The sequence below is a fragment of the Centrocercus urophasianus genome, unplaced genomic scaffold (genome assembly GCF_019232065.1).
Source record: "Centrocercus urophasianus isolate 14NV4802_14NV808 unplaced genomic scaffold, USGS_Curo_1.0 seq_16, whole genome shotgun sequence".
Classification (NCBI taxonomy): Eukaryota; Metazoa; Chordata; class Aves; order Galliformes; family Phasianidae; genus Centrocercus; species Centrocercus urophasianus.
In genome coordinates, this window is record NW_024884711.1 from 9,250,798 (window position 1) to 9,278,384 (window position 27,587).

At 38.4% G+C, this 27,587-nt stretch overlaps 1 protein-coding gene across 6 annotated transcripts in view; it reads right to left on the reverse strand.

Annotated features, from left to right (window-relative positions):
* The window catches only part of RBMS3 (RNA binding motif single stranded interacting protein 3), a 493,774-nt gene that overhangs the window by 58,455 nt on the left and 407,732 nt on the right, over positions 1-27,587 (reverse strand). For all 6 annotated transcript variants that reach the window (XM_042817114.1, XM_042817117.1, XM_042817116.1 and 3 more), the window contains exons 8-10: positions 22,741-22,787; positions 15,266-15,362; positions 12,215-12,265 (exon numbers count right to left, since the gene is read on the reverse strand). In XM_042817114.1, coding sequence (XP_042673048.1) covers positions 12,215-12,265; positions 15,266-15,362; positions 22,741-22,787 — 195 coding nt within the window. The remainder of the gene's footprint in view (positions 1-12,214; positions 12,266-15,265; positions 15,363-22,740; positions 22,788-27,587) is intronic.

A 27,587-nucleotide genomic window follows, 5' to 3' on the forward strand; every position in this document is an offset into this window, starting at 1 on the left:
TATTAGTCTTCTTGGCCTTAAGGGCACACTGCTTGCTCACAGCCAACCTGTATGACACCAGGACATCCATGTGTTTGTTTGAAAAGCTCCTTTCCAGCAGGTCAGCATCTAATCTGTTGTATAACCAATGAATGTACAGATGTTATAATTATGAAATGTACCAGAGAGTTTATTATATCCAAAGAGAATAGACAGAATGCTTACCCATATCCTGGGCTCACTATGAAACTCCAGAAGAGGGATCTTCAGAAAAAATCCTTCCCTATTGATAGGCAGCTCTTAAATGAGTCTAGGAGAGGTGCAGCCAGGCTCCACCCCTTCCAGTAGCACAGGTGAATTGCCTTCACCTCTGCTCCCGTGGCTGACTCGGTGCTCGCCTCAGGTGATCAATCAAAGGTTCAGGCTGTGATTCAGCAGTTCCCATACACCTGTACTGATGTGTGTGGTGAACTTAGAGCGAGAGTTATTGAGGGAACTACAGCTTTGCTACTTCTGCAGACATGAATCAGAGAGAAAGGCTGCTGCATCAATAGGATGAGAGGGAATGGCCTCAAAGTGGCACAAGGGGAGGTTCAGGTTAGATAATAAGAAAAAATTATTCTCTGAAAGAGTGGTTATGCACTGGAATGGACTGCCCTGGAGGTGTTTAAGAAACATATACGTGTGGAACTAACAGCGGGCAAACACTGTCAGCCCACTGAGAAAGCCAGGCAAGCCAGGAGTAGTGGCAGCAGTATAGATGGACCAGCTTTACCACAGCATGTCTCTCCCACTACCTGCCACCAGGAAAAACAAGACTGCCTCTAGTCTCAGCCACGTCAGATGCAGGACATCTGCGAAAGTGACGCCTACGCTCTTGGCGAGTAGCAGGCCATAGACCAGTAATTTCCAAAGCTGCAAGCAGGAGCTTTTATTGATCGCGCTAAAGAGGAAGGCTATCAAGCTGGGAGCTGACACAGCCTCACATCCTGTGTGGATTGGGCAAAGAGGGGTGCATAATGATTTACAGATTGTCATACTGGAAAAGTACAAAGGCTGTTTGAAAGCAAGCCGTTCTCTGTGTGAATCATATGCAATCCTCTTGTCCCACCACAGAGATAAGTAGCGGGGTGTCAACCCTGTGATCCTCAGCTTTGAGCTAAAGAAATGTTCCAAGTTATTCTGGACCAAGGCCTGGATCAGGACTCTGCACGTGTTTTTTTCTGAGTGTTACAGTTTTTCAAGAGGCAAAAGTAGACATCTGATAATGAAAAAATCAATTTTTTTTCCCTGCTTTGGGATGTGTGTGTTGTGTGTAGAAGAAAGGGATATCTTCCACTCAGTTGCTTCCTATAAATGTACTACAGCTGGGATTTAGGATGTGAGAGACGAGGCTTCTTCTGGGCAACAAGGCCTGCAGGGATTTAATAAAAGCTCCCAGGTAACTTGTTCAAAAGGCAGGGACTGGGAAAACTCTGCAGACATCCTTTAACTAGGTACATTCAAGGCTGTTGTCAGTAATAAAAAATAACAAATTGCATTTAAACCACAGTTAGAAGCAGTGAAATTTCAAGTTCTGATTTCCCCTTTCCTTTTAACAATAGACCTTTTGATAAGAAAGCCTACTCTGCTGGAACTGCGTCTCTCTTTGGCAGGTAGTCCAAAAAATAATCCTTCAGCAGTTTGACTAAATAACAACTCAGCACTCTTTCAAAACTCTTCTGACTTTGTTGATATATCACTGTTTTACACAACTCATTTTCATCAGTCTACTATGAAACAGTCAAGGAATGTTCAGTGTTTATACTATTATATTTCTCTATTTGTTTTTGCAATCGTGTAAGAAAAAGAAGTTGAAACCATACTCTCAGCAATGTTCAGATACCACTGATTCTTAACAAGAAGCTTTTTGACACATACACTTGAATGCATGGACTTAGAACAGACATTCCTAATTTACACCAATTTGAGAAGAAAACACGGACATTCCTAATTTGCAACAGTTTGAGAAGATAACAAGGGCATGAGGTTACAGCCTAAAAAGTGTAATTAAATGATCAGTCTGCTTAACTTCAACTTGATTTCAGGATTGAAATCAGTTTAGCAAAGATACACATGATTTTATCTAGAGCTGCCTCTGTACTGCAAAGCTTAGGTCAATATTACATTCTTTATAAAGACATTTGATCTGAAAAGAAAGCATTTCATTTAATAGAATAAAAAATGAATGGCAAATACAGTTAGACTATATTCAATAATGAGCTATTACTTATGATATCTTAGGAGTTTCTAACTTCCAGGAGGTCAAATCAAACTATATTTTTATGTTTGATATTAAAAAAAGTTAGCGCTTCATCTGCAAAAATAATTAAAAAATAATTATGCTACTAAGGTGCTTCACCAGCCACAGTGGAGGAGGCATTAATTAGTCAACCACTTACTCAGACACCTAGGTAAGAATATCAAGAATGAAGACAGAATGAAAAATAAAAAGACAAAAAAGCTGCATCTTACAGACCAGAAGTAACATTTGCTAAAAATCTATGGGAGAGCTTGCAACAACATTCAAATGCCAAACAAAAGACTTTTCAAACAGGTAAGTGAAAAACAAGGACAGAACCCAGAGACAGGCTCCCCATTTGCTGAGAATCAGGTACAGATTAAAGGTAATTCAGAAGAAACCTGAACAGAATAAGGACATTGCCTTCATTTCCTGCATGAGTTATCACACAGCAGAGGCAGAAAGCTTTTTGAGAATGAAAGTTTGGGTAGAGGGATGAATACAGTCAAAGTAGATGAAAAAAACAAAGAAGTGAGTGTGCTCAAGGTGTGGGTACAAGTGAAACAAGGAACCAGGTCTGGATTTTCTCTATTCGGGAATAATGGAAGAACTAGCATATGTAATCACAGTTCCAGAGGCTAGAACTAGAGGATATTAATTAAGATAGAACATAGATAAACCAAAGATAGAGCTAGATAATCTAATTTTTTAAAATAACATGACCTATTTTCTAGACAAAGAACACAGCAGCTCTCTGAAGGTCAATAAAGTATTTCAGGTAGTGCTACACCACCAATTAATAAAATCTGAGGAAGATAAGGAATTAAGTGAAGAAGAAATTACAGCAGGTTGTGCTGAATGAGAAACTATAGTGCTTTGGTAGAAGGGTCACTAAAATCTCCATAAGGACTGTTCTCAGCCAATGTTTTTAATAATGTCCTTGAACAAAAAAAAAAAAAAAAAAAAAAAAAAAGATTTGAGGAAATGATGAGGTTAGAAGGCATTGACAATAAACCAGTAGATCAAACTACCTTACAGGAAACACTGTATTAAGCAGATTCGTGAAGATAATTACACTACTAAAGGTTTCCTTCATAACACAGAAACAATTGATGGAAAACAGAAAGCAAATCTAGGCATAACTGCAAATTGCTGGATGGCTGCAGTAGCAGGGTCACATGCAATAAAGTACTCAAAGAGTACTTTAAAAAAAAAAAAAGAGAGAGATACGAGTATTAATGCTGTTCTAAAAAGAGTTACAGTACTGTGTGCATTGGCTGTCCTAGAAATATGAATTCAAAGCGAAACAGATCCAAAGAACAGTCAGTGTAACAGCCAGAGGTACAAACCTGCTAAGCGACTGCAAATGCATTCTGATGTTAGCATAATTAGCTCAGCAAACAAAGATGCAGGTAAAATTTTTGCCTATAAATGAATGTAGAAAACATCTAGAAGAGAGCTTTTCTGAAGAGAGAGGGGAATGTTTGGCCAGGAGCAGACAGATGTCAAATAAGCAGGAGCACATTTCGGTTGGAAATTAAAAATGCAGTTCTAAGCTTCAGAGCAAAGGTGTTCTGAAATAAGACTCCAGACAGAATTAGCAAGAGGCAAAAAAAAATCTAACTATTTAATCAGGTTTTGGAAGGGATTATATATGGTTCTTGGATATAGCTGGAATTCTGGGTCTTACAGACTGGCCACTAGCTCCCTAAAGGACAATTTTTAAATTTTTTTGCACAATTCCTCTGCTGGATAATCATGATGTAATCACTAGTAATAAATACATTAGCTAATTTCTCCTACTTAGATAAATTGGTCCTTGAATGCACTTGCATAACCTAATGGCAATTTATGATAGTGCTTTTGTTCTAAGAATTATGTGTGTGCCAAAGTCTCCTTCATCAACTTTTTGCTGCAGGCGTGATTCTCTTCTCATTCTTACTACTTCACACCTTCATAACTCAATTTTCTAAAGTCAGGTTAACTCTTGATTTATACCAGCAAAATTAGACCCAACATTTCCCCTAGTAATCAAGACAGATTTATTTTAATATTTAACAAGACAACTCTAAATGTTAATAATATAACTGTTGTGCTTAAAGTTCTTGTTCCACCAGACATTTCACAAGCGGCCAGTAAAAGCTATTTAGTGGTATGACAGTTCTGTAAGCTAAATAGGTGGTGGTATGAAAACAAAAGACAAATCAGAAACTGAGGCTGAGAAGGAAGATGTTTTCCCTAAGGTCATGCACAAGATCAGTGGCAGAAGAAAAATCATTTATCATTAAGTGCTCTAAGTGTGTGAGTCTTCTGAAATCAGTGTGAGGAAAAGCAGGCTTAGGTCAGAAAGCAGCTCCAGCAAAAATGAATATTGCCATACATTACACGTACATGAAAAAATATTCACGATTTCCATTTGGAATTTGCTGTCACAGAATTCTCTATGTCAAAAATCTCCATGAATAGCATATTTAAAAAAAAAATAGTTACAGTAATTTGCAAATTACACCTTGATTCCTTCATAACTCATTCCTCTTCAGTCATGTATAAAACGATATTTTGTCAAAAGACTCCAACTCGACTTGTCCCTGCACTAGAAGGAACTCACATTTGTGACTTTGTGAAGTTGTGTCAGTCTTCATAACTCTTATGCTGGAATCATCACAGTTACAGTGCTGCCCCAGCATTTCTCTAGAATCATAGAATGGCCTGGGTTGAAAAGTACCACAATGATCATGGAGTTTCAACCCCCCTGCGATGTGTAGGGTCGCCAACCACCAGAGCAGGCTAGCTGTACAATAATACTGTTCCTTAATACTGCTCTTTTGGGTTCACAGGGCTGCCCTGTTCCCCAAAGCTGCCCAGTGCCTCACCTCTCATGGAAATGAAATTTTTCTGCAATGCATAGATGGGAGTCGTGAAGCACAAAGGAAATACAGTTCCCTTTCTGCTGGAGAACTGTTCAGCAGCAACAACCTCTATCCTTATCTGCAGTATGGAAATGAGAACCATGTCTTCATCATGGGAAAGAGACCCACCACCGTGTGCAGCAGGCAACAACAGTAGATAACTCCCAGCCTTGTCACTAATAGTGCGAATCCTCAGCGCTGCCAGAGCACAGAGCTTTTTCAAAGCTTTTCGCTGCTGGTGGCGGATGAAAATTGCTGCCTTTCTTTTCCACCCTCACAGAATATGCACATTTGGCAATTACAGTATACAACCATCTGTGTTTCAAGGGGGATTGTGTCCTGCTTACTACAAGAATATCAGACAGAAATCTACATTCACTTAACCCAGTGTAGCAAAGCACTCACTGCAGAGGTTGAAGTATTACTATCCTCTGCAAAACAACGGACGTTACTGCAAAAAAATAAGAGATGGTCCATGATAGAGGATAATTATGACAAGACTGTACTACACCTGTACCACAGGCTTCGCTTGCTCACAGGACGCAGCATGCAAAAGCACAGCACAATACAGAGGGAAAAATATTTGATGGTGAATTACACTGAAAAATCATCTGTCAAAATTATATCATATGCTTACCTAATTCACCCTTCTGCTGAGCCTGTTAATTTTTGCACACTCATCATTCTAACTCTTGGACTATAATTAATACCATGTGCTTATGTAGTCCATTACTCCTTACTGATCCTATCTCTTTCCTTCTACTTATTTGTCTATAACCTGGACAATAACTAAAATGGTAAGTGCTGATCAAATGAGAAATTTCTTGCTCAAAATGGCAAACGTTACATATGAACCTTACAGGCTGTGCTCAAGCTTTTGACTCCATAAATTTAAAACTTTGTGTAAATACAAATCTACATGTAACCCAAGACACACATGGTACATATATTATACAAAGTACAGAATTAGTGATTTTCAGTCTTAGTAAATGTACGTGAAACTGGAAAACTTAAAACAGACTGCAGGCTTTGTACAAAATTAGACATTGATTTTTTTTTTTTTAAATGCACTACATTCTTCCACAGAAGGTACTCTAATGTCTATTGATTAATAACTGTACTTTAAAAAATAGCCCCCTTTGATAAACCTTACTGCTTTTAAACAGTTGTCATGTCAAGATTTTTCTTGACAATGAATGTTGACAGTTAAGGTTACATCTTTTCTGTTAAAGAGAAATCAATATTCCATAACCACTATATCTCTCAACCAGAAATTCCTGGCTTCAGAGTCTTTGGAGTATCTCTAAGATTTAGTGTCAGCCTTCTTCTCCAAACATCTTTTCCTTTTCCATTTATAGATTTGTATTATATATATATATATATATTTTTTTTTTCCCCCCATTAACATGAATGTCCTTTAAAATGTTTTAGACTGTTGGTTTATCCATTTAGTATTCATATTATCTGTAGAACACATGAAAATAAAATTTACTAGAACTCTTATGTCTTTTTAAGATTAAAGAGCAACACAAAAGTTCCTCAAATGCAATGGATTGTCTGCTGGAAAGGCTTGTGGCTCTCTTGTCCACATCTTCTAACTGAATCCATATGTGGTGTGTCTTTCTGCCATCACAAAAACACCCAATTTCACTAGGGGGCTCCAGCAGAGTGTCAAAAAAAAAAAAAAGGGTTGGAAATCTAACTCGAATAAGGCTTTTTCTGCCATTCAGATTAATTCATACTAATTTCTGCAACAGCAGAACAAATGACTGCATCAGTACTTTGATATGATTCCAGAAGAACTGAATAATCAGACATACAAGACTCTACGCTTGAGCACGATGTGTGACCTGGGTAAATTGTTTAGACCTATTCCCTGTTACAGAGGTGTGAGCTTGGGTGACGGGCACTGCTTTTCAAGCCTCCTCAGGCAGACAGCCCAGTACTCTCCTTACACCACTGCAGCTGGCACTAGACAGGGTCAGTCAGAGCATGCCCAGCTGAGGCTGAAATTACCCAATTAGTAGAAGAGGCAACTTCTAAAAAAGGCCAGTGCTGGGCAAGAGGCAGGCAGAAATGACCTCATGCAAGCCTGCTTGTCCCAAAGGAACATTGCCAATTACCGTCTTGATTATCAGAGTTATAGAATTGGCAGTCCTTGATTTTCTGCCTCGGGAAACACTGAAATTAAAATTGTTCAGCAAAACTTTGGCACTGGTATTTGGTGAGTTATTTCAACCTCTAAACTCTTTAGCTTTAAAAGTTCAAGTAAGTTCACGTTCAAAGGATCTCTTAAAAACACACATCTAAAAGTTAAAAGAATAGCTGGAGATTCCAACTTCCAAGGATTATTTCCTGTTTACTTTTCATACCATCTAGCTGAACTCTCACATTTCATCTTGGATGCAGGACTCAGCTGTGTGCAAAGGACATACTTTGTTCCCTTACTTATACATCCAAATGTAAGACCGACTCCTGGCTCTGTTTGCTAAAAAGGTAGAGCAACAAACGTGAGGTAAAGAAAGCAGCCTTGGGAGAGGGACACCGAAGGGAGCACAAGGAACTTCTTTGTTCAAGAGTGTAGGAATCAAAACACTGAAACTGCTGTGGTATTTTGGGTACTGTCCAAAACAACAGAGTTGCTAGTGAGAAAATGAAAACTGATATATTTCAGTTGGACAGTTTGTACTTTTTAAGCTGCATTCACACACAACAATCAAAAGGCAAGATTCTGGAGTCGTTACACAGCCTCGCATCACACCAAAACAGGGGTTTCATGCTGCTTATGAAATAATTAATGTTTTTGTTTTTGATGTTAAAGAAGAACAATAATGACATTGGTTAAGACATCAACCTTTCTAAAAGGGCTGTACGGGCTTGAGAAATGTGCAGAAGAGCATTTCTCCCATGTGCACTTTAACAGTAGTAGATCTTTTGCATATTGCTGGCACATTCCTTCTCCACAAACTGCTCAAGACTGAGAAGAACACCTATTTGTGTACATAAGTTAATTGTTGTGGGAGTGCAGTTTTATTAGAAAATAAAAGCCAGTATGTACACACAGTACTAGTGTAGAGCATTTCTGTTGGTTCACTAAAAAATCGCCTTCAGAGGCAGGAGTACACACATGATGTGCAATAAAGACCTGTACAAAAAAAGTTCTACACAAATGTCATTGTTAATAAAAATTGAAGATTATCTATACATGAACTGAGCGTAGATCATGGTTTTCAATGTTTTTCCCGAACCACCAAACGGCTTCTAGGGACTGCAGGAAAAATATATTAATATGGCAAATCTCTATAATAACCTTTATCCCTAATATGTTTTAATTCTCTCATTGCTATCCATCTACCCTTATCCTAAGGAGGTGAAGAAATAAAAGAATCCTTTAAAGAAGGGATGAGTTTGAACTGTACTTTGAAAGATACAGTTGACTAAATGGAACCTAGACTGTGATCAGTAGATTACATATTGTGCCAATACGAGCCCAACTCCACATGGCCATAACTCTTTGGGAGCTTGTCTCCCATTGGAGCTGATGTCACATGGAAAAACAAGAAAACTGGTGAAAGCGAGGTATTCTTATTTGCACACAGTATAATCAATATGGTCATAAAATGGTGAAGGCTCCATTGACAAAGGATGCATTTTCAACTGTTTGAGTCACACGTGAGCCAAAAGGCATGCGAATCTGGGATCCTATCTCCCAAAACTCTGAAGGTTGTGCAAGCACAAAGATTTGGGAGTTATGACCCTTTTATTTCAGCATGTTACTGGTTATTCTGAAACATCAGTACTTCCTCAACACATCTGATATTACTTTTCCATGGCTCTTTGCATAAAGCTAGTAAAATTCAAAGCTAAAACCAAACCTACCTTTTTAAAATGCTATCGCTCTTCGGCGTCAACCTACTATATTAAGTTTAAAAGTTACAGGGAAAATCAAGAGTAAATTATGCTATAACTGAGGAGCCCTGGGCTGCCCCATTTGACTTGAGAAAAATATTTCCCAGTATTTCTAACTGTTTTCTTCTTACAGAAAGTCATTGTGGTTACTCATTGTTTTAATGAGATCACAAAAGAAAGACAGACAAGGCTGGGGAGGGGAAAGCAATATCTGCACTTATTTTCCAGGTAATGGAATATGTTGCAGCTATCTATTAGAATCCTAGTTAAAAAACTATAGAAAGAATCAGAGATAGAGTATTTTATATTTACTATAGTGTTCTTTGAATTCACCAAGTAAACAAAAACAGAACGCACACATCAGGAAGATGTGACTGGACTCGATATACAAAGGGAAATAAATGACCAAAACCTCCACCAGGCCAACCTACTGCAGAGGGCTATCAGCAAAAACAGAGCATGGTGTTTACATGACAGTGGACAGAGAGGTGACATAGAAGCAGAGATGGGCATGCAAAGAAGAGGCCGGCAGAGGCAGGGTGGTGATGCTGCACAGCACAGCTCTTTCCTCATGTCAGCAAGCTTGCCAGTCTGGGAGCAAGCTGTCCTGTCTGTGCATGGCATGCTGAATGAAAACCTCCTTTGTCTCCTCTATAGCACAGGCCTGATTCTTTTTCTGTCACGGGGGACACTATGTGGTATTAAATTATACATAAGTATCAAGTAGGAGCTTCCTTCTGAAATGAAAAACTAATCATCCAGTAACATAATTTAGTGGATATTTATAATAAAAACAAAGAATTAACCGCTGGCATTTGAACAATTCAAACTGTGCTGTAAGAGTTCATCTTTATTCAGAAAGAATAATACAGGCTTAACAAAATGTTCTCCTTCCTGGGGCAAGGGGAATGTAATATTTATCTGCACTGGTTTCCAATGGGATATCATGCACTGCAATCAATCATCTCATAAAATACTGTGAAGTAAAGTGGTAGCAATTTAGATAATAACATGGCAAACTAAGTTACAGAAGAAACAAAAAGCTAAGTGAATTAGAAAGTTGCCAGTTCCATCAAATCACTGGGTCTTACATTCTGCCAGCCTTGTCACAATCTTTTCTTCATACTTTTTTAAGCTATGGAGTTGCCTAGAATAGTCTCCATACTTAACATGAAAGCAAACTTGCTGTGGACAACGATTCTTTATTTTCTTTCAAAATAGGCCATCAATTCTCATAGTTTGCTGTGTGGTAATTCTCTGGCCATTTTTCAGACATTTCTAATAAAGAATTAATCTCTGAATGAAATCTGGAGAATGGTAGTTCTGCCTTTCTGCCTTCAGTTCTAAAGTCCTCCTGTCCATTTATTTAAGAACATAAATCTTGGGAAACATGTAGGAAAAATCTTTCAGTGAAAGGACCGGATTTGGTACAGACAACACATAGAGATAGCCCACAATGGCAGTGACGCTGAAACTGAAATGCTAAACCTCTTGTCCGTTCTCCCTCTGCTTTTCCACATAAAAGTACACATCCTTTCATTGTGTTAGCAATGAACACAAATATAACTTGGCATATTCAGGATGCTACTCACTATAAAAATTATTTTTCTCTTCACAGCCCTTTACCAAGGGGTAAGCACATCCAATCAGTACACCGAAATACTCACTGCTTCTGGTAGTGCAGAAAAATGCTTTGCTGAACATGGTCAAATAAAACTCAAACACATCTATAAACAAAGACTGGAACTGGTAAAGTGCTTATGTTCCTTCTTTTTGAAATGGAATATTTCCACAAGGATCAGAGATCCTTTGGCTTCCACAAGTCTGATATTTCCTCATATCCACACTTCTCAAATTTCTTCTGGTCTGCAAGTAAACCCAAATACTTAGAATACAGAATTGATTGTTCAATACAGTTTGGCTTCCTACAACAAACACAGCAGTAGCTTTATTCCACTGAGATGGAAATCTCTGCCAGAACCTGGAGAGTGGTACAGCACCACAGAGGTGGGAATTGGGCTTCCTGGAGACAGTCAGTCACACTCTACAGTCACTGCCTAGTTAGACAAAACTGAAAAACTGGTCTCCAAAGAACACAGAGCTTTTAACTCCCCTTCCAAAGATACGGAAGGGGACTTAAAAGTGGGATGAGAATCCTGCACTACTAAAAAGGTATGTAGGGTAATTGTATCCAGATTTTTGCATAGCTAATTCTAACCAGAAAGGAACAGGAGATGTTAATGTATTGTGAGGTCAAAACATTTGAACACAAATTAACATAATGAATATCCTAACGTACACATAATAAACAAGTCTAAACTATGGAACTTCGTTTTTGTTTTACTCTCACTTGAATCGATATAACAATACTCAGGTGGAATACACATTTGAATTTTGATTAATGACACTGTAGAATGGATCCATGCATGAAAAACCGATCAAACAGAGGAAACAAAACTAAAACAATCTGTAGGTAGTGCTGTTCAATATATTCTTTCCATCTGAGACATCACTAATATTTAGGCAAAGTGCCTCAAAACAGAGGTAAAAAAAATAATTCACCTCTAACAAATGGTATTACAAGTTTAATGCAGATACAAATAGCATCTATAAGCTGATGAAAGATAAAAATTTACTCAGAAATAAAAAGAGTTGAGTGGTCAAATCATAAAAGAGATTCAGGTTAAGCAGAGATTCTGCAAGACAGCTGTGTTTCACCCTTTTCAGTACTTGAAATGCAATATTGAGGCATTGAGGATTCTTTAAAGTATATACAACTACAAAGGACTTATTTGATGGATAAGCATATAAGGGAAGGCTAATGTGTTGAACCTGGCAATTCAAAGTATGCAGGAATGTGGCTACCTTGCAGACTGCAAAGCAAAGCTTCAGAAGTTCGACTTTAGATCTAGTTATTCTCTTATAGTCAATGCAGTTAGATAATATATCACCCATCCTCCTCTTTTCACTAAATCAAATAGTGTTCCTAAAAGAAGCAAAAACTTTGCAGCAGAGGGATCTTGTCAAAAGAGCAGCTGGCTGCTCTTACACGACCTAGGACTTTCCTGTGGCTGACAAGCAGTGTAAGGCTACAGTGTAAGCATTTTTAGTTGAACATTAACTAGTATCTACTTACTGTTGGTTGCATAACATATGGCGGATGAGGCATCCAGGAAGTACTCTGGACCTGCATATCAAATACTTTCTATTAGCACAGAAAAGCTTAAAACAGAACCCCAATAATTTACTTGAAAATATTATTTATATTGCAACTACAGAGCTAATTTTAGAAAAAGACTCAAGGCATGTAGCTCAATGTAAACATGATTTATGCATCATAAAGTTACTGACAAAGAAAAAAGCTTTCAAACTGTGTTTGATATTTCCAGCAAATTCAGAAGTCCTAGAGATTGCACCACCTCTGTGATCCACATTATTTAATCTCATAGAGAATTATTCAATATTCCATGTTGTCTTAATTCTTCATTTGTATTGTCTGCTTTCATCCATCAATGTAACTGTGAACATGTCTTTGAAACTTTGAAAGGTATAACATTTTCAGAGATTCTAGAATGATTTATCCTGTTTTCAGGAAGAGCAGAAGATCTAATTTAGAGCTTTTGAAGCTCACTACGATTGAAAGCTTCCATAGTGTAGTTGACTTAAGATGCCCTTGTCCATAGAAGCAGCTCCTGCCTTGGGCATCACGGCATCCATTCTCAGCAGAACTCAGTATGCCTCACTGAAGCCTTTCTTTGTTGTTTTGTCTGACTACTGACATGTAACAGATTACACAGATAAATCAGTTTTACTAACAATTAAGTGCATTACAAAGTTCTTGTGTATTTGTGGTAGCATCTCTGAGCCATAACTACCTCTTCTGCTAAGCATGAATGGCCCACGTGTTATTGTAACTCAAGAGCCAATCTCAAGAATTGTGTCTTGATTCTTTCTGTGTCAATTTAGGGACCACAACACATGAGAAGTACATGAAAATATATCTGTGCTATAGCCATCAGTGGGCAGTCACTACCTCCACACTCACAGAAAAGGACATGTGGTATCTCAGGCTGAACACAAACAAGGGTATGTAGGAGAAAGCCAGAAAGTCTTGATTTTCCATATACCCTGTGATTTTGTTCATTAAGCAAGTGAGAATTAATTGTGTAGTTTTGTGCTTTAGCATTTTTTGAAATTGGCTAAAGCAGAGTTTTTGTTGAAAAGCAAGTTCACTGTAACAGTTTTAGAACCAAAACCAGAGCACACACATGCAAATACACACTACTACAAAATTTTCTATTGTGAATCCCCAGTAGCTAAAAAGATTAGTGCTCTAATGAGCTTGATGCTGTTCAATGTTCCCCTCCTTGTAGTTCCTCCTCTGTGCCAAGGCAAATGTCTTTGGGCTTCAACTATAAACTACCAAGTAAGAATAATCTGGATTTTAGAAAACAAAACAAAACAAATGGCAACAAAATGTTTTTTGATTTAAAAGTGTCAAACCATGAACTGATGCAAATTTACTGAATTCATCTCACCAAAGCAACTTTTTGTTTGGTGTTACATAGCTACCTAAAATGAAACAACACAGAAGTCAAAGAAAATTACAAGAATCCTTTATCTTTGACGATCAGGTTTGAAGCACAGTTTGTGTACAACATTGCCTGTAGATAAATAAACATTATCTGAGGGGAAAAAAAAACAAAAACAAAAAAAAACCACCCAAAAACATTAAACCTCCCCCCAGAAAACGCACAGCAAATCAATTCCAACAGTAAGAACAGTTTCTCATCTAGGACTCAGGTCTGGAAGAGTACTGGCAGCACAGGACAGCAATAACTAGGGCAATCCTGGATATATGTACACACTGGATAAAGAGGACCCTGCACAAAGTTATCTGGGAGTTCTAGACAGTGGAAAGTTGAATTTGAGTCAGCAGTGTGGCCAGGCAGCCCAAAGGGCCAACTGCACCCCGGGGTGCATCAGGCCCACACTGCCAGTTAGGTGAAGGAAGGGATTATCTTGAATTGAGGTGCAGCTTTGGGTGCCACACTATAAAAAAAGACATAAAACTATGAGAGAGCGTACAAAGGAGGGCTACAAAGATGGGGAAGGGTCTGGAGGGCAAGATGTACAAGGAAGCCTTCATTGCAGCTGCAGCTCCTTACAGGGGGCAGAGGGGCAGTGCTGAGCTCTGGTCTCTGTGACAGCAACAGGAGCCAAGGGAACAGCATGGAGCTGTGTCAGGGGAGGGTCCGGTTGGAGATTAGGGAAAGGTTCTGCACTAGAAGGTGGTGAGCATGGAACAAGCTCCCAGAGGGAAATGAGCATGGCCCCAAGCTGCTGGAGTTCAAGGAGCATCTTTACAGTCCTCTCAGACATAAGGTTTGAATTTTGGGTAGTCTTGTGTGGAATCGGGAGTTGGGCTATACGATCCTTGTGATTCTCTTGCAACGCGGGATATTCTATGATTCCAACTGAAATGGTAAAATGTATGGCCAATGACCAGCTTTACATATGTTCCCAGAAAAAAAAAAAGCTAATAATAATACTATTCAATCCAGTTTTGACTTCCATCTCACAAAGCTAGAACATGGCAATATTTTCCCAGTGGAGAGCCGGTTGGAATATGCTGAAAAGAGAAATTCTGAAAGAGAAAATGTGTTGGAGACTGAAGAAGCTTATGAGGAGAATTATCCTAAAGAATCTTGCTCTGTCAGGGATTATTGGGAAAAAAAAAGAAGAGTGCTGTTAAAGGATGCTGTGACTGGAGCAAATACAACAGAGGTCAGAAGGTCAATATATAATCCAGACAACATAAATTATGAAAAAAAAAATGTGTTTAAAACATTTGGCTCATGAAATGGAGTCAAAATGACAGAACATTTCAGTAAGAATGACAAGCATCTGCTATTGTTGAATGGAAATGAAGCAAAAATGCTGTTTGATGGTGAAGCTGACTGAAATAAGAAAAATTTACAGTAGCTTTCATTGCTAGTGTTAAGCAGGAAACACTCAAAACCCTGCACCAAACGATACCTGAATACTTCTAGAAAGCCTTTTGTTTAAAGCATGATTCAAGAGCACAAGCTCTCATGTAGTTTTCTGTGGTATCCACTCTGCTTTCATCCACATCCAAAACATAATTAACTGGGAAACATAGTAGACAAGCACAAATCTGACGTACCTGATATGTAGAGACAGGGGAAGCAGCAATGAATGGTGTGATTGATGTCTGTGGAATCATGCGGTTTGTTGGAATACTGTACGGTGAGGAATAAAATCTGCAAACAAAGAACAAAAGCAAGTTTTTTGAACCTTTCGACTGCTAGGCGCTGAATGACTAATTCACTGCCTCCCAGGCAAAGACAAAAAGAGCCTACACAGGTAATTATGTCCACCTATTTCCAAAACCACAATAAGGAAGATGTGATGGCTTCACTGAGTAGATTTTGAAAATGGAAAGGAGGAGGAATATTTACACAAAGCATATCTTTTTTCACTTCAACTAGCACAAATATAGCTTCACAACACAAGAAGTAATTATATGAAATGCAAAGACAGCTGATTTTCCAGAGTGCTATCTAGTGAAAGGAAATTTCTTACGCGATATTGAAGACAATGATAACTGATTTCACTTTTACATGCAGCACTGTTTTCTCTTCAGATCTTAATGCTTCAGTGCTGAGAATAACACATTCCACATATACGCCTGATTTATTTTCTTAAGGGATGGGTACAGAATCTCTGGCTGAAATTTTCATACTCATCCACATGAGCTAAAAACTTACCTTCTGGTGAAATTTACCATAATTATGAGTCTAAATGCCCCAGGGAGCAAAGAAAATCCCATATCTAGTTGCTTTTATTTCTGCTATTGCAGGCTATGAACAAAAGTTTCACTATATCTTGCTTGATGATAATAAATGTTATATTCATTCTACTTCCCTGTGGGTAAATGATTGTTGACAATATTATCGGGTGGAAAACATCACTACTGATGTACTGTGTAAATACTTAATACCCATGTACTCATCCAGATTTTTGTGTCTGTTGTTCTTTCAGATTTAACAAAAACATCAAAATAAATAAATAAATAAAACCGCCAAACAACGTGGCTTAATAATACAACGTTTGTGGTCTTACTGCTGTCAAAATGCTAATATTTTGGAATCCTTAAGGGAGATATGTATTCCTGCACAACCTCCTCTGGTCTGATTCCAACCCCATGCATACTGTTCTTGTATAGCACGTGGCAACCCTATGAGTAACAGTAGCTTTTGCACATATGTTCTCTGTAACAGTGAAGTGGATTGCTCTCCCTGTCTTTTTGTGTTCTTTCTCCCTACGCTGAGGCAATTCTCCCTGCAACAAAAAAAGCCAACCCACTACTGGTGTTTAAACAAGTGCTCTATTTTCTGATTACCCTGACATCCCAGATTTAGTACTAATCATTCTAGTTCAGACTGGATGCATTCATTTTGGATGCAGGCTTAAGTAATCACTGAATTTCTCCAACCAATAGGCTTGGAAATACAAGCTGCCATCTCTGAAAGTTGGGTTGAAACATTCAAAGTTAGAAAGGGAGAGGGAGACAGAGAAGCAATCAGTTCTCTCTGTTCCAAACAAGATTTTAAAATGCCAAAAGCAGCAGGTGGCGTCTGAGTGATTTTTTGTTTAATAGAAATATATTGCTATTTTAGGAACATTTATCTGCTCTTAGAGACTCACACAGAGACTATTTTAAAACCGTGCCTTTGCCCAATTTTCTGTATATCCTATTATGAGAACTTAGAAATATTTACATCCCTCTGCTTGTATCCAGCACATTCTATTATGCTTGTACAAATTTGGGGCTGGGGGGGGGGGAAGGATTTTTACAGCACTAGACAGGTTTATCTATGGCTTTAGGATGATGTGTATTTTATCTTAGTCCTATTACTATGGATCTTCTTCCCAGATAAAGGTTAACCAGAATTCACTTTGGCAATGTAGTTGCTAAGTGGATGAACTAAGAAATGCTTTGTGCTGCAAATGAAAATGGTCCACAGAAGACTGGCAGAACTTACTCTACAGGTTAAATGTATAACAGAGATACGTACAAACCTCTTCGACCAAAGGACAGTATAAAAACAATACTCTTTAGAGAAACAACACAATTTTCTTCTGTCAATTCTAATTCTATCTGTCCTGGCACTGAAGCTGTGCTCACACCATGTACGAATCACCTGGACAAAGGTGAGTGCACAGGACAAAATTTTTCCTTTTGGAAGTAACACTGGCCCTTTGCAATAAACTCTCCAATAAATCCAAGTAAACACTACCAAATTTATAGGAAATGTGTGCTAAGCCAAGAACTTGACAGACAGCTAACCATTTCATTTTCAGCTTAGAGATGCTGTTATCTGAATAGTACATAAGTTTCTAGAATATAAACTCTGGTAATGTGAAAAATACAACCCTTCCAGTACCCTTGCCAATACCATTTATCTGATGCAGTTTGGAATGCTTTCAAATAGGCATCAAATACAACATACTATCAGGACACTCATTTATATTGTGAAAATGCATGCACCAGAGTGTTAAAGAAGAAAAGGAAATTTGACACAGAAAATGACAATGTGAGAAAATCCAATTCATAGATTTCAACTTAAATAATAATAAATTGAGTTTAACAATCTGAGTCACTGAGAGGCGGTAGGTCAGACATTTTGCGATCATGAATTCTCTGTACCTGGAGACAAAGGTCTTCCTTCCTGCCGCAGCATTATTTTGTGCTGGAAGGGTTGTAATTTGCCTTAGGAAATTCAACAGAGCAAGAAGTGAACCAGTATATTCTGAAGCTGTCTCTGTCACACACAGAGGACAGTGGAATGTTGAGGATTGGCTCAAGAGAAACATCTTCCAGCTTTAAGATGCTCAATCTGCCACAGTGCTGCAGCTACACACACATCCCCAGCGGCTCTTGCTCAAAAGGAGGGCTCACCATGCTCTTGCCCATGGGATGTGGAGGCATTTCCCATATAACATTTACATGTGAACAGGCTAATATCCAGGTATGTAGTTGACATAAGTATGGACCTCAAAAAAAAAAACAAAACAAACACAAGAGGACAAAAAATGCAAGAGTGGTCTGCTCTGATAAAAACATTTCAGGCACCCCAATAAGATTCACAGCTGCCGATCTAATCATACTTGATTTTTATACTTCTTGCCCTTTGGAATGCATCAACATTCCTTCAGGCCCAGATAGAAGTGAGATGAGGTGGAAGAAGGATATTGTAAATAAGTCCAAAGGGATGTAGGATTCTCAGTCATTGGAATATGCACATTAGAAAGTGGAATGAAAAGAGATACGAATTATACTAGCTTTGACCCATTTTAGATAGACAGTTCAATTATGACCCCGTGTGTGCTTGCACTGAAATATATATCAGTTTCTGGTACTACATTTGAGAGCTATGAACCATGTGATAGTTAACGTGAGAGCTCTAAGGAGAGTTCTCCAGAAGACTCAGCTGCATTCTGTGCAATTGCAGCTTGCATCCCTACAACAGGCCATGCAGGTCTTGTTTTTTGCAGGTGTGAGCTACCATCCCTGATCCTGGTCTGCAATTGTATTGCTAGAAGCAAAAGCATAGAGAGGCAGGTGGGAGGAAAGAGGCAAGACAGACACTGCCCTTGCATTTCAAATAGTCCTTTTAAGCACGCCTGGATTCTATAAGAATAAGAAAAACTGTTCACTAGGAGACAAAAAGATTTCTGGAATGTTCGTGAGGAAGGGCTTATAAAGGATTCAAAAGAAAATATTTTTATGAGTTGTTAAAAGAACCACATTCCCCAGTATATCATCAGCACACATAGGCAAGGCTTTAAGAACAGTGTCTGCTGCTTAACAGAAAAAGTACACATTCCGCTCCTACATCAACCCTCCCTCTGCTTTTGGAGACTACATTATCTGGAGCGTCTGGTCGCTATTTCCCTGCCAAAAAAATAGAAAAAAAAAAAATCCATATGGTTCCCATCCTGTGGGAGAATGTGCAAGCTTCCACACAGAATCCGTACAAGAGCAAGACCCTATTTGCACTGCAATAAACACCATTTGCTCATGCCTCGTGCCTGCAGGCAATACTGAAAAAGTTACATTCATAAATAGTATCCTGGGGCTCACATAATGTAAGAGTATTACCAAGCGTTATCAGAGCAGCAATTTTCTGTTGCAATAAGCCACAGAGTCAGATGTTTGAGATGAAAAAGACCTATCTGAATATTGAGCCCATTGGCCTGCAGATGCACAATATAGTCCCCCAGATATCAGATATTAAACTGATACAGTACATTGCAATCTTAGTCAAATAGCCAGGAGAACTCAAGCCTCAGCAACATTTTAAATGAGCATCTTTACAGTGCAAGTACAGGAGCTCTATTTTGTTCCTTGTATGAGTGCAGTAAACCACTAAAACAATATTAATATCACAAATTGAAAAATCAGTAGCATTTTACACAAGGCACGCTGCTCCCCAGAATAAGGCCCGACTTCTTTTGTAAGTGCAATTCAGAAAAGGCTGATTAAAAAAGAAAAAAAGACATGGAACAATTGGCAGGGGAAAAAATCTACTGAAGTGTATGACTACATCTTCAGTAACACATACTGCAATGTTATGCTATATGTTGGGCCAGATTCTCCACTCCATTACACCAGTTTTATGCTGATACAACTCCACTGGATGCTTAAACAGAGTTACATGGGCATAAAAACAATATAATGAAATGGGGAGTCATGCCTTACAATGCAATAGAATAAAAAAATAATAATAATAAAAATAAAAATCTATTCCTTTGTGGGAAAAAAGCCTTTGCTATTTTTAGTGAATGTCTCCATCTCTCTTTTGTTTTATTTCTGTCATAGATGTTCTAGGCAAATAAGCAGTTATACTATAATAAAAGTGACAGTACTACTCTGAGAGCAACAAGAACCCGCCTTTTCATCTGGAGAACATTTAAGAATCCAAATTCTTCCCTAAGGGCTGGTTATGCCCCAAAACAAACCAGTATAATCCAAATCTCTTAGAGAGCTGGAAATTTCAAATACCTTTTCATGACACATGCAGTGACACATTTCATTAATAGACTACCATTCACGATGTATCCTGCACATAGCAACGTACACGCATCAAAATGCATGAAATACATTTACCAGTCTTATATGGGATTCTAATAAATGGAGTCATTATTGAGTTTCATTAGCAACTCATAAGCTAATCTGAATCTTCACCTTGGTTTACACATCTTGACGTTTCTCATCTCTAGCCTTGGTCCACATTGTGCTGGCAGGCACCTGAAGGACTGAGCGACTCGTGCTTATCACAGCATACCAACAAATCCTGAGCTGCACGCAGGGACAACATCCGCTTAACCAGCTTACACCAAATAGACATATTACAAGGAGATCATCTTTGTTTTATAGATCCCTCCATGCAAAATACATCTACTTGATCCACTTTACTACAGAGCATTAAGCAGCATTTCACCCACATAGTATGGGCACAATATCAACACAAGCAGGCTGCAAGCATCAGCTTTGTGTTCACTTCAAGACTGCCCTCACTGTGAAGAGCAATGTGCTTGCCTAACACACCTTCACTGGATGTTTAAGTTGACTTGTTTCACATCATAGTTTATAAGAGTCTTTAAATTCATTCTCTTTTACTGTGGCCACACACCTGCTATGATCCCATCTGCTGTATCGAGAGTAACAAACTGCATTTGCACATTTTACAAGCAATGCACCAAATTGTTCTCAGGCTTGGCTAAAATATAACCCAGAAACTTGTAAGTAAAGAGCTTATGAAAAATAGTGAAAAATTATAACCACAGGATATATGATGACTATTAAGTGAATGTGTGAAGAGTTAAAAAAAATAATAAAAATACATGTAAGCAAAAGAGGGTCCTGGTGATCCTCAGGAGACTGCATTTTGAAGATGCAACCAGAGAATAGGATAGCAGCTATGCCACTTTTGGAGGACAAATCAATGTTGCCCATATTGTAAGAGCTTCTCCTCTTAACAGTGCATGCAGTCAGAAAAAATCTCAGTGCAAGAACATTTGAATAAGAATTTGTCCTGATGAAACAGAAAATATTTTGAACTCCAGAAATAAGAGACATGTCCAAGCAGTAATTAATTGTCACTCTTACAATGGTATGTAATGCTGTAGTTTTTCAAGCTTTACAAACAAAAGAATATTTAAAAGCCTCCATTGGTTACTATTTATTTTTCAAAAGACCATTGACAACGTGTTCAAACGACTGAGTGATCAAACCCCCTAAGCATCCATGTATCTAAGTTAAGTTCCATAATTAAAACAATATATTCTTTAAGTAAAATGATATTAATCTCAAAGGATTATTCAAATTACAGTTTCCAAATATTTAACGCAACCAGCATACAAAAAATCCTTTGAAATAAAAGCCATTTGTCTGGATGAAATACTGGTGGATTATGAGCTGGTGATGGTTTCATTTATAGCTTACAGTATGCTACCAGCTGAAAAGTATGACGGTAAAGCAGAAAGACTTGTTTAGGGGGCTCAGAGAAGCAAAATCAGAGGATTGTGAAATCCTCTTTTCACAGCTGCGTGAAAAAAATATCTTTTTTCTGAGCTGCTCTGTCTTGGCTGCTTCATCCACAACATGAGAATATCACAAGCCCTACAAAGATATTGCTTGCGAAGGGCAATTAAGTAAAATACGCTAACTATCATTGTTGATTTTTTTTAAACTACTCCCACTGTTAGGGGTTTTTAAATGCTTCACCCAGCAGTGCCCTAAACAGCATTTAACAAATAAATCCACTCTGCTCAATATCAATACATTCAATCCTTCCACTGGAAAGTGCAGATGGGAATATGCACTGAATAATCATATCAAACATCACTCTGATCAAAGAGTGACTGTCAAAGAGTTCAGGGCTGAGCCTCCTGTTTCTCTTCAAATTATTGTTAATCTGTCTGAAATGGTAGCTGGATCTCAAGGATCTGTTTTTCTACTTCATGAAATAATTGGAAATGTAATCATGCACATAAACAATATGGTGATGTAACTTCTTTGCAAGTTTGAAAAAAGTTTCAGTTCTTCAGCAGGCTGTAGCTGGGGAATGAAAAGGAGTGCTGTTCCACATTCTACTCCTGAATCTCATCTGCTTGCATACAGATATAAGGCTATTGCACTGTTTGGCATTTCTGTTCAGACAATGCCATGGAAGCCATCCAGGCAGCAGAGAGGACCCAGATTAAGTAACAGCTCTAATATCCAAAATATGCTGGAATCTTCAATGATCATTTTAACAAAAGCAAAGTCAGTAAAGGGAAACTTTACTGGTTTTCATTTCATGAGAGAGAGAGAGATTAAAAAACCACTAGCATTTGCCAAAAAGAGATGGAAACTGTTAGGAAAAACAACTTCCCATTCAAATGGATATTACAAACAAAAGGACATAAAAACAAAAGGGAAACTAAAAGAAGAACTTGACAGTATAGCATCACATGCTTCAAACAAAATATGACTGAGTAAATTTGCTTCTGAATGAGTTTCACCACAGAAAGAGAATATGGTACTCAAAATAATTTTTAAAAAGGCATAAGAAAACATGCATTTCTTACCCATTCTGTATAGCAGCTGTTGGATCATAAGTCAAAGCCATGCCAGCCTGCACAGTTAGGGAAGAAAAACAGATTTTTACTATTATTAGAGAAAAAAAGAAAGAAAGAGAGAAAGAAAGAAAGAAAGAAAAAAAAGACATTAAACATATTCTGTGCCCAATGAGAATAAAAACTGAATACAACTTAGAAGTAAAAACTTTTCCAGGGAAGCTCAGATGGTCCAAAGAAGCACAGACACTTTGGCTTCCTTCTTAGCCCGACAGGCTCCCGAGAAACAGATCTCCTTGGTGACGCTTTCCCATAACATTTGGGCCAAATGGTTCTTTTGTTGCCTCAGTATCAGTCAATGTCTCCACCCGGATCAATGCATTTACAGTATAACATGACAGGGCCAAATCTTCTTCTTGCAGGTCTGATAGGTAGTTTGTAAATACCCAGCCAACTTCATAAGAACTTCTCAGGCAAGAATCTCATCCTTCCTACTAAGGCAGACCCTGTGTGACTCGAGGCCTCTGCCATTTCCCTGCGTGATCAGTCATGCTCTCACCATGAGACAAGAGACAACAAGTGGGCTGTGAAGCACAAAAGATTAACCAAAACAAGAAAGTGCCTGAGCTTTTAAACAGGGCTTTTAAAGTACCTTAGCGGTCTAGACAGACCAATAATTTATTCATGGCCTACACAGAGCTTTTCAACTGCCCTTCACCACCAAGCAAATAGTGACCTGTGCAAAAAGATTTGGAGATGTCAAAACAGCATCCAGTTAACCAGTGTTGCCATCATCACCATTAGTAAACATACGTACAGAAACAGCAGGAAAGGTGGGGAGTGAGCAGAGCTGGAGCCATAATTTCCCAGTCCATTTCAGACTCAAAGATGGCAATTAAAGCTGGGTGGGAAGAGAGAGGAGAGGGCTCCTCAGGGTGCTCTGCTCGCATTAGGAGCAGCTGAAAAATGGCCAGGGCACCCTCTTACCCTGAGGCACTCTATTCCTCTCCACTTGTCATGCGGACCATGCATTGCCTGAGACAAGAGACAGAAGCATTCACTTCAAGGACAGGTGCTTCAGTAACTGCGTGGCAGGTCTTGCACTCCTGGTGGGAGCTTTTATCACCCCTGGAGCCATATACCGAAGTACTTTTGGATAACAGCATCTGCCCCCTTCCAGATGGCTGCTCTGTCAGGAAAGTGTCTGCACTTGGCTGGCTCCCATGCAGACAACTGAGCTGCAAGGGCAAGAGGATTGGTGAGGGACAGGCAGTGGGATGGCAGTGCTCATGGAAGAGACACGTTAGCCTGACAGCTGCTCACCAGTCTACAAGGAGATGGCCCCAGTTTCCAAAGGCCAAAAATTATTTCTGATCTGAAAGCACAGACTTCACTGTACCCGACGTAGCAAAAAAAAAAAAAGAAAAAAAAAAGAAAAACAAAATGTTTGGGTCATTATGAAATGCATGTATTTTTCTCATTATTCTTTTAAGCAGGTGCTAGGGCAAATGCTTTACTTACTGAAAATGCCATTGTTTCAATAAAATATGTACAAGCTCCCATGAAAAAGATTTAGAAGACTAGTGGCTAAGACACGCAGCTAGTTTTTATAAATACATTCAGTTTGTAAAAATAAAAATAAAAATGGCTGTTTCTGCAAGCTTAAAATGTCAAATGATCAAATTTAGGGTGAGCTAACCATTGCTAATTTTGACCTAAAAAATAAAACAGCATAGAAAACAATCAAGTGTTCCCTATTTAAATTGCTTTCTTACATCTTAAACATGCTCATTATACTGCATTGTTTGGGAATAGAAAGGTACACAGTTCATCCCAAAAGCCAATAAAACTTTAAAATCATGAACAATTTTTTTTTTTTTCTTGCAATACATTTTCTGGAAAAACACCACACTTTCTTCTCTCCTTTCAGCACTTCTAAAGTTTATTACTACTCTCTTTTTATATCCTGGTGCTGGTAAAGACAACTTGCATAGTACACACAAGCCCTACACAAAAATTAGTTTAACAAACAAAACAGTTTAACAAACAAACAAACAAACACCAAAGATGTTCTTTATAAATCAAGGTGTTGACATCTCAACATTTCATCTAGCCAGAACTGATGAAAAAAAGAAAGCAAATTATAAACCCCTCAGAAAGAAAGGATCAAAGCTTTCCAATTAAGGGAACTTCTAGACATAGAGGTTCTCAGGATGGTCTGGAGCTCACTCTGTCCATCAGTTTGGATCAGTGTGAACTAGGAACAAAGCCATAGCAAGGAAGAGAGGTCTGGGAGGCGAGGGAAACACAGACAACTGCTTTTTATTTCTTTGATGAACATAAATACGAAGATGCAGAAAGGATAAACTGAAGCATTTCTTTCACTACATTTTCACAGGAGCCCCAGCAAGGATCAGTATGCTACTTTCAGCTACATTTCCTGTGAACATTAGAGCACATGTTAATAACGCAGACCCTCAGCTTGCCTTCCAACACCATAATGCTCCACGTTTGCATGTGAACAAAAACTGCATATACTCTGTTCTCCCCATATTAACATCATATTCTTACATACTACTGGTATTTGGAACAAGGGACACAAGCGACTGCTGTGGGCTTAGTGAGTCCAAAATATTAAAGTATAGATTCTCAACTCATCTAAACTCCATATCCATTCTAAAAGGTGAAGTGTTACCAGAATCTGACCAAATACTTTGCAGTGATGACTATAAATATGATCAACAGTGAGAGTTTTGCGTTAGACAAATATGGCACAGCACGTGGCATTACATGCATATGGTACACCACCTACAGATCCCCGAGTAATGCTGCTAATTTCTGCCATTGCTGAATAGCCTTAAACAGCTGCTACTTCAAATAGCTGCTAACAGAGGACTATTTACTTCTTTCTCATCAAGTTGCGTAATTTCTCCCTAAAAAATTATGCTGGCATGAAGCCCAGAAGAGGCAACAGTTAGCCTGGACTAGTGAAAGATTTATAGTCTGAAGCATCCTCATACATGACTAATAAAGGCTGATGAGCAATAGTAACTTACTGAAAAATTGTCTGCACTTTATTCCATAACACACAAACAGGAATTCCAAAAACACCAAATACAGAATATTAGGGTTGGCCTCAGAGTTCCATGCTACAGAGGTCCAAATTATTCTTCCAGAAACACAGAAGTGAATATAGCTGTCACAGTGCTTGATAAGGTATTAACTGTATTGAGGTGCTAACTGATGCCCCTGTAGCAGTCTTCATTCATGCTGAAGTGTATCTTCTCCCAGGTCTTTTCACCACTGTTTTGCTTATGTTTCAGTGGAAGAACAGGGATTCATTCTTGCTTTGCAAAGTGACACTTCCTGATGAAATGCCACCTGAGTGTAGCACTGATGATGAAGCGTTGCTTCAGGAATATATTTGTCAGATGAATCTTCTATTAAGGAATGACTGAGCCACAGAATTTTTATGCCAGATAACATACACATACTTACTGAATGAAAATTCTGCATCCCAACATTTCAGTACTCAATTCCTTAAAGAATAAATTAAAAGGAATATCTACTACCAGTTCTTCACATATTAATAAGTAACATTCTCAATATTTACTCAACTACGTTCAGAATATCAGAGGAGGCAAAAGTAAAACCATATTGGTTAAAATTATTATTTTTAAAAAGATTATTTAAACCACTCATGTTTATTTACTAAATATTTTTAGGACAGAGGAATGAAAAATTTTGCTATTCTGTTACTGCAGTTTTCTAATTATTGACACCACTGAACAAACAAAAAATAAGCCAACAAATTAAAAAGGGGTGAAATCCACTAATGTGGTGGGTTTTCCAAGCAGTACAGTCCCTGGGTTTCTCCTCCTTAAGGGAAGACGCAGAAAAGCATTATTGTACCATAGGACTCAAGGGATTTCTCTGAGGTGGAAGTTAGAGGAGAAGACAATCCTCTCCGCCCCATCTCCTCTGACTCAGTTTCTCATCCTATCATGCCAGAAGACTGCAAGCTGCTGCCCCAGGGCAACGGATTTGCTCTTGGGTACTACAGCAGAATCCACTGGATTTTCAATACTGAATTTCCTGTGCTTGTTTTGTCACCACCGCTAATATCTGCCAGGCATCACAGAACAAGGATCTCTTGTGCCCTGACAACAGATACTCCAACTAAAACACTTTGAAGTAGTAAGAGAGAGGAGAGGGAAAGAACCAACAAGACAAATGAGATTTTTGTAAAATACTGATTTAATAAATAAGCTCAGTCAACAGGAAAGTTAACTTGGCAGAGTTCCTTCCTTTGATTATTTAGAACAGTTCTGTCAGAAATATTCCACACTATTAGGAAGGTTCCTGAATTTAATTCTGAATAAAACACACCGTTTCTTCTTAGAGGAGGAGAAATCTAAAAACGTAAATATGACACTTTTAAAATATGTAGGTGAAGATGAAAAAAATGGGTCATTTCCAAGAGTTGTGTGTTGGGAAACGCTTTTCTTTTTTTTGTTTAACATGCATGCGCTCCTTAAGCAGCCACAGCTTCTGAGAAGAAAGTAGCTACGGAGAGGAAAAATTCATTATACTGAGGTCAAAATTGGAAAGTGATTCATGAACCCCAGAAGGTCAGAGGTTGAGTTGCCAGACACAATTGGAAGTTCAGAAACCCAAATGAATAACTAGAAACATTTTGTACTACAGAACTTGACTGGAAGTATGATCTGCACAGTTTCTGTTCTTGCTGTTGAGCCACTTTGTTCCCACTTCAATTTATCTGATAAATTAAATGAGGAGTGCTGAAGTTTGAAAATTTCTTGGCAGGCCTGCACGTTTTTCCTTATCAAAAGAATAAC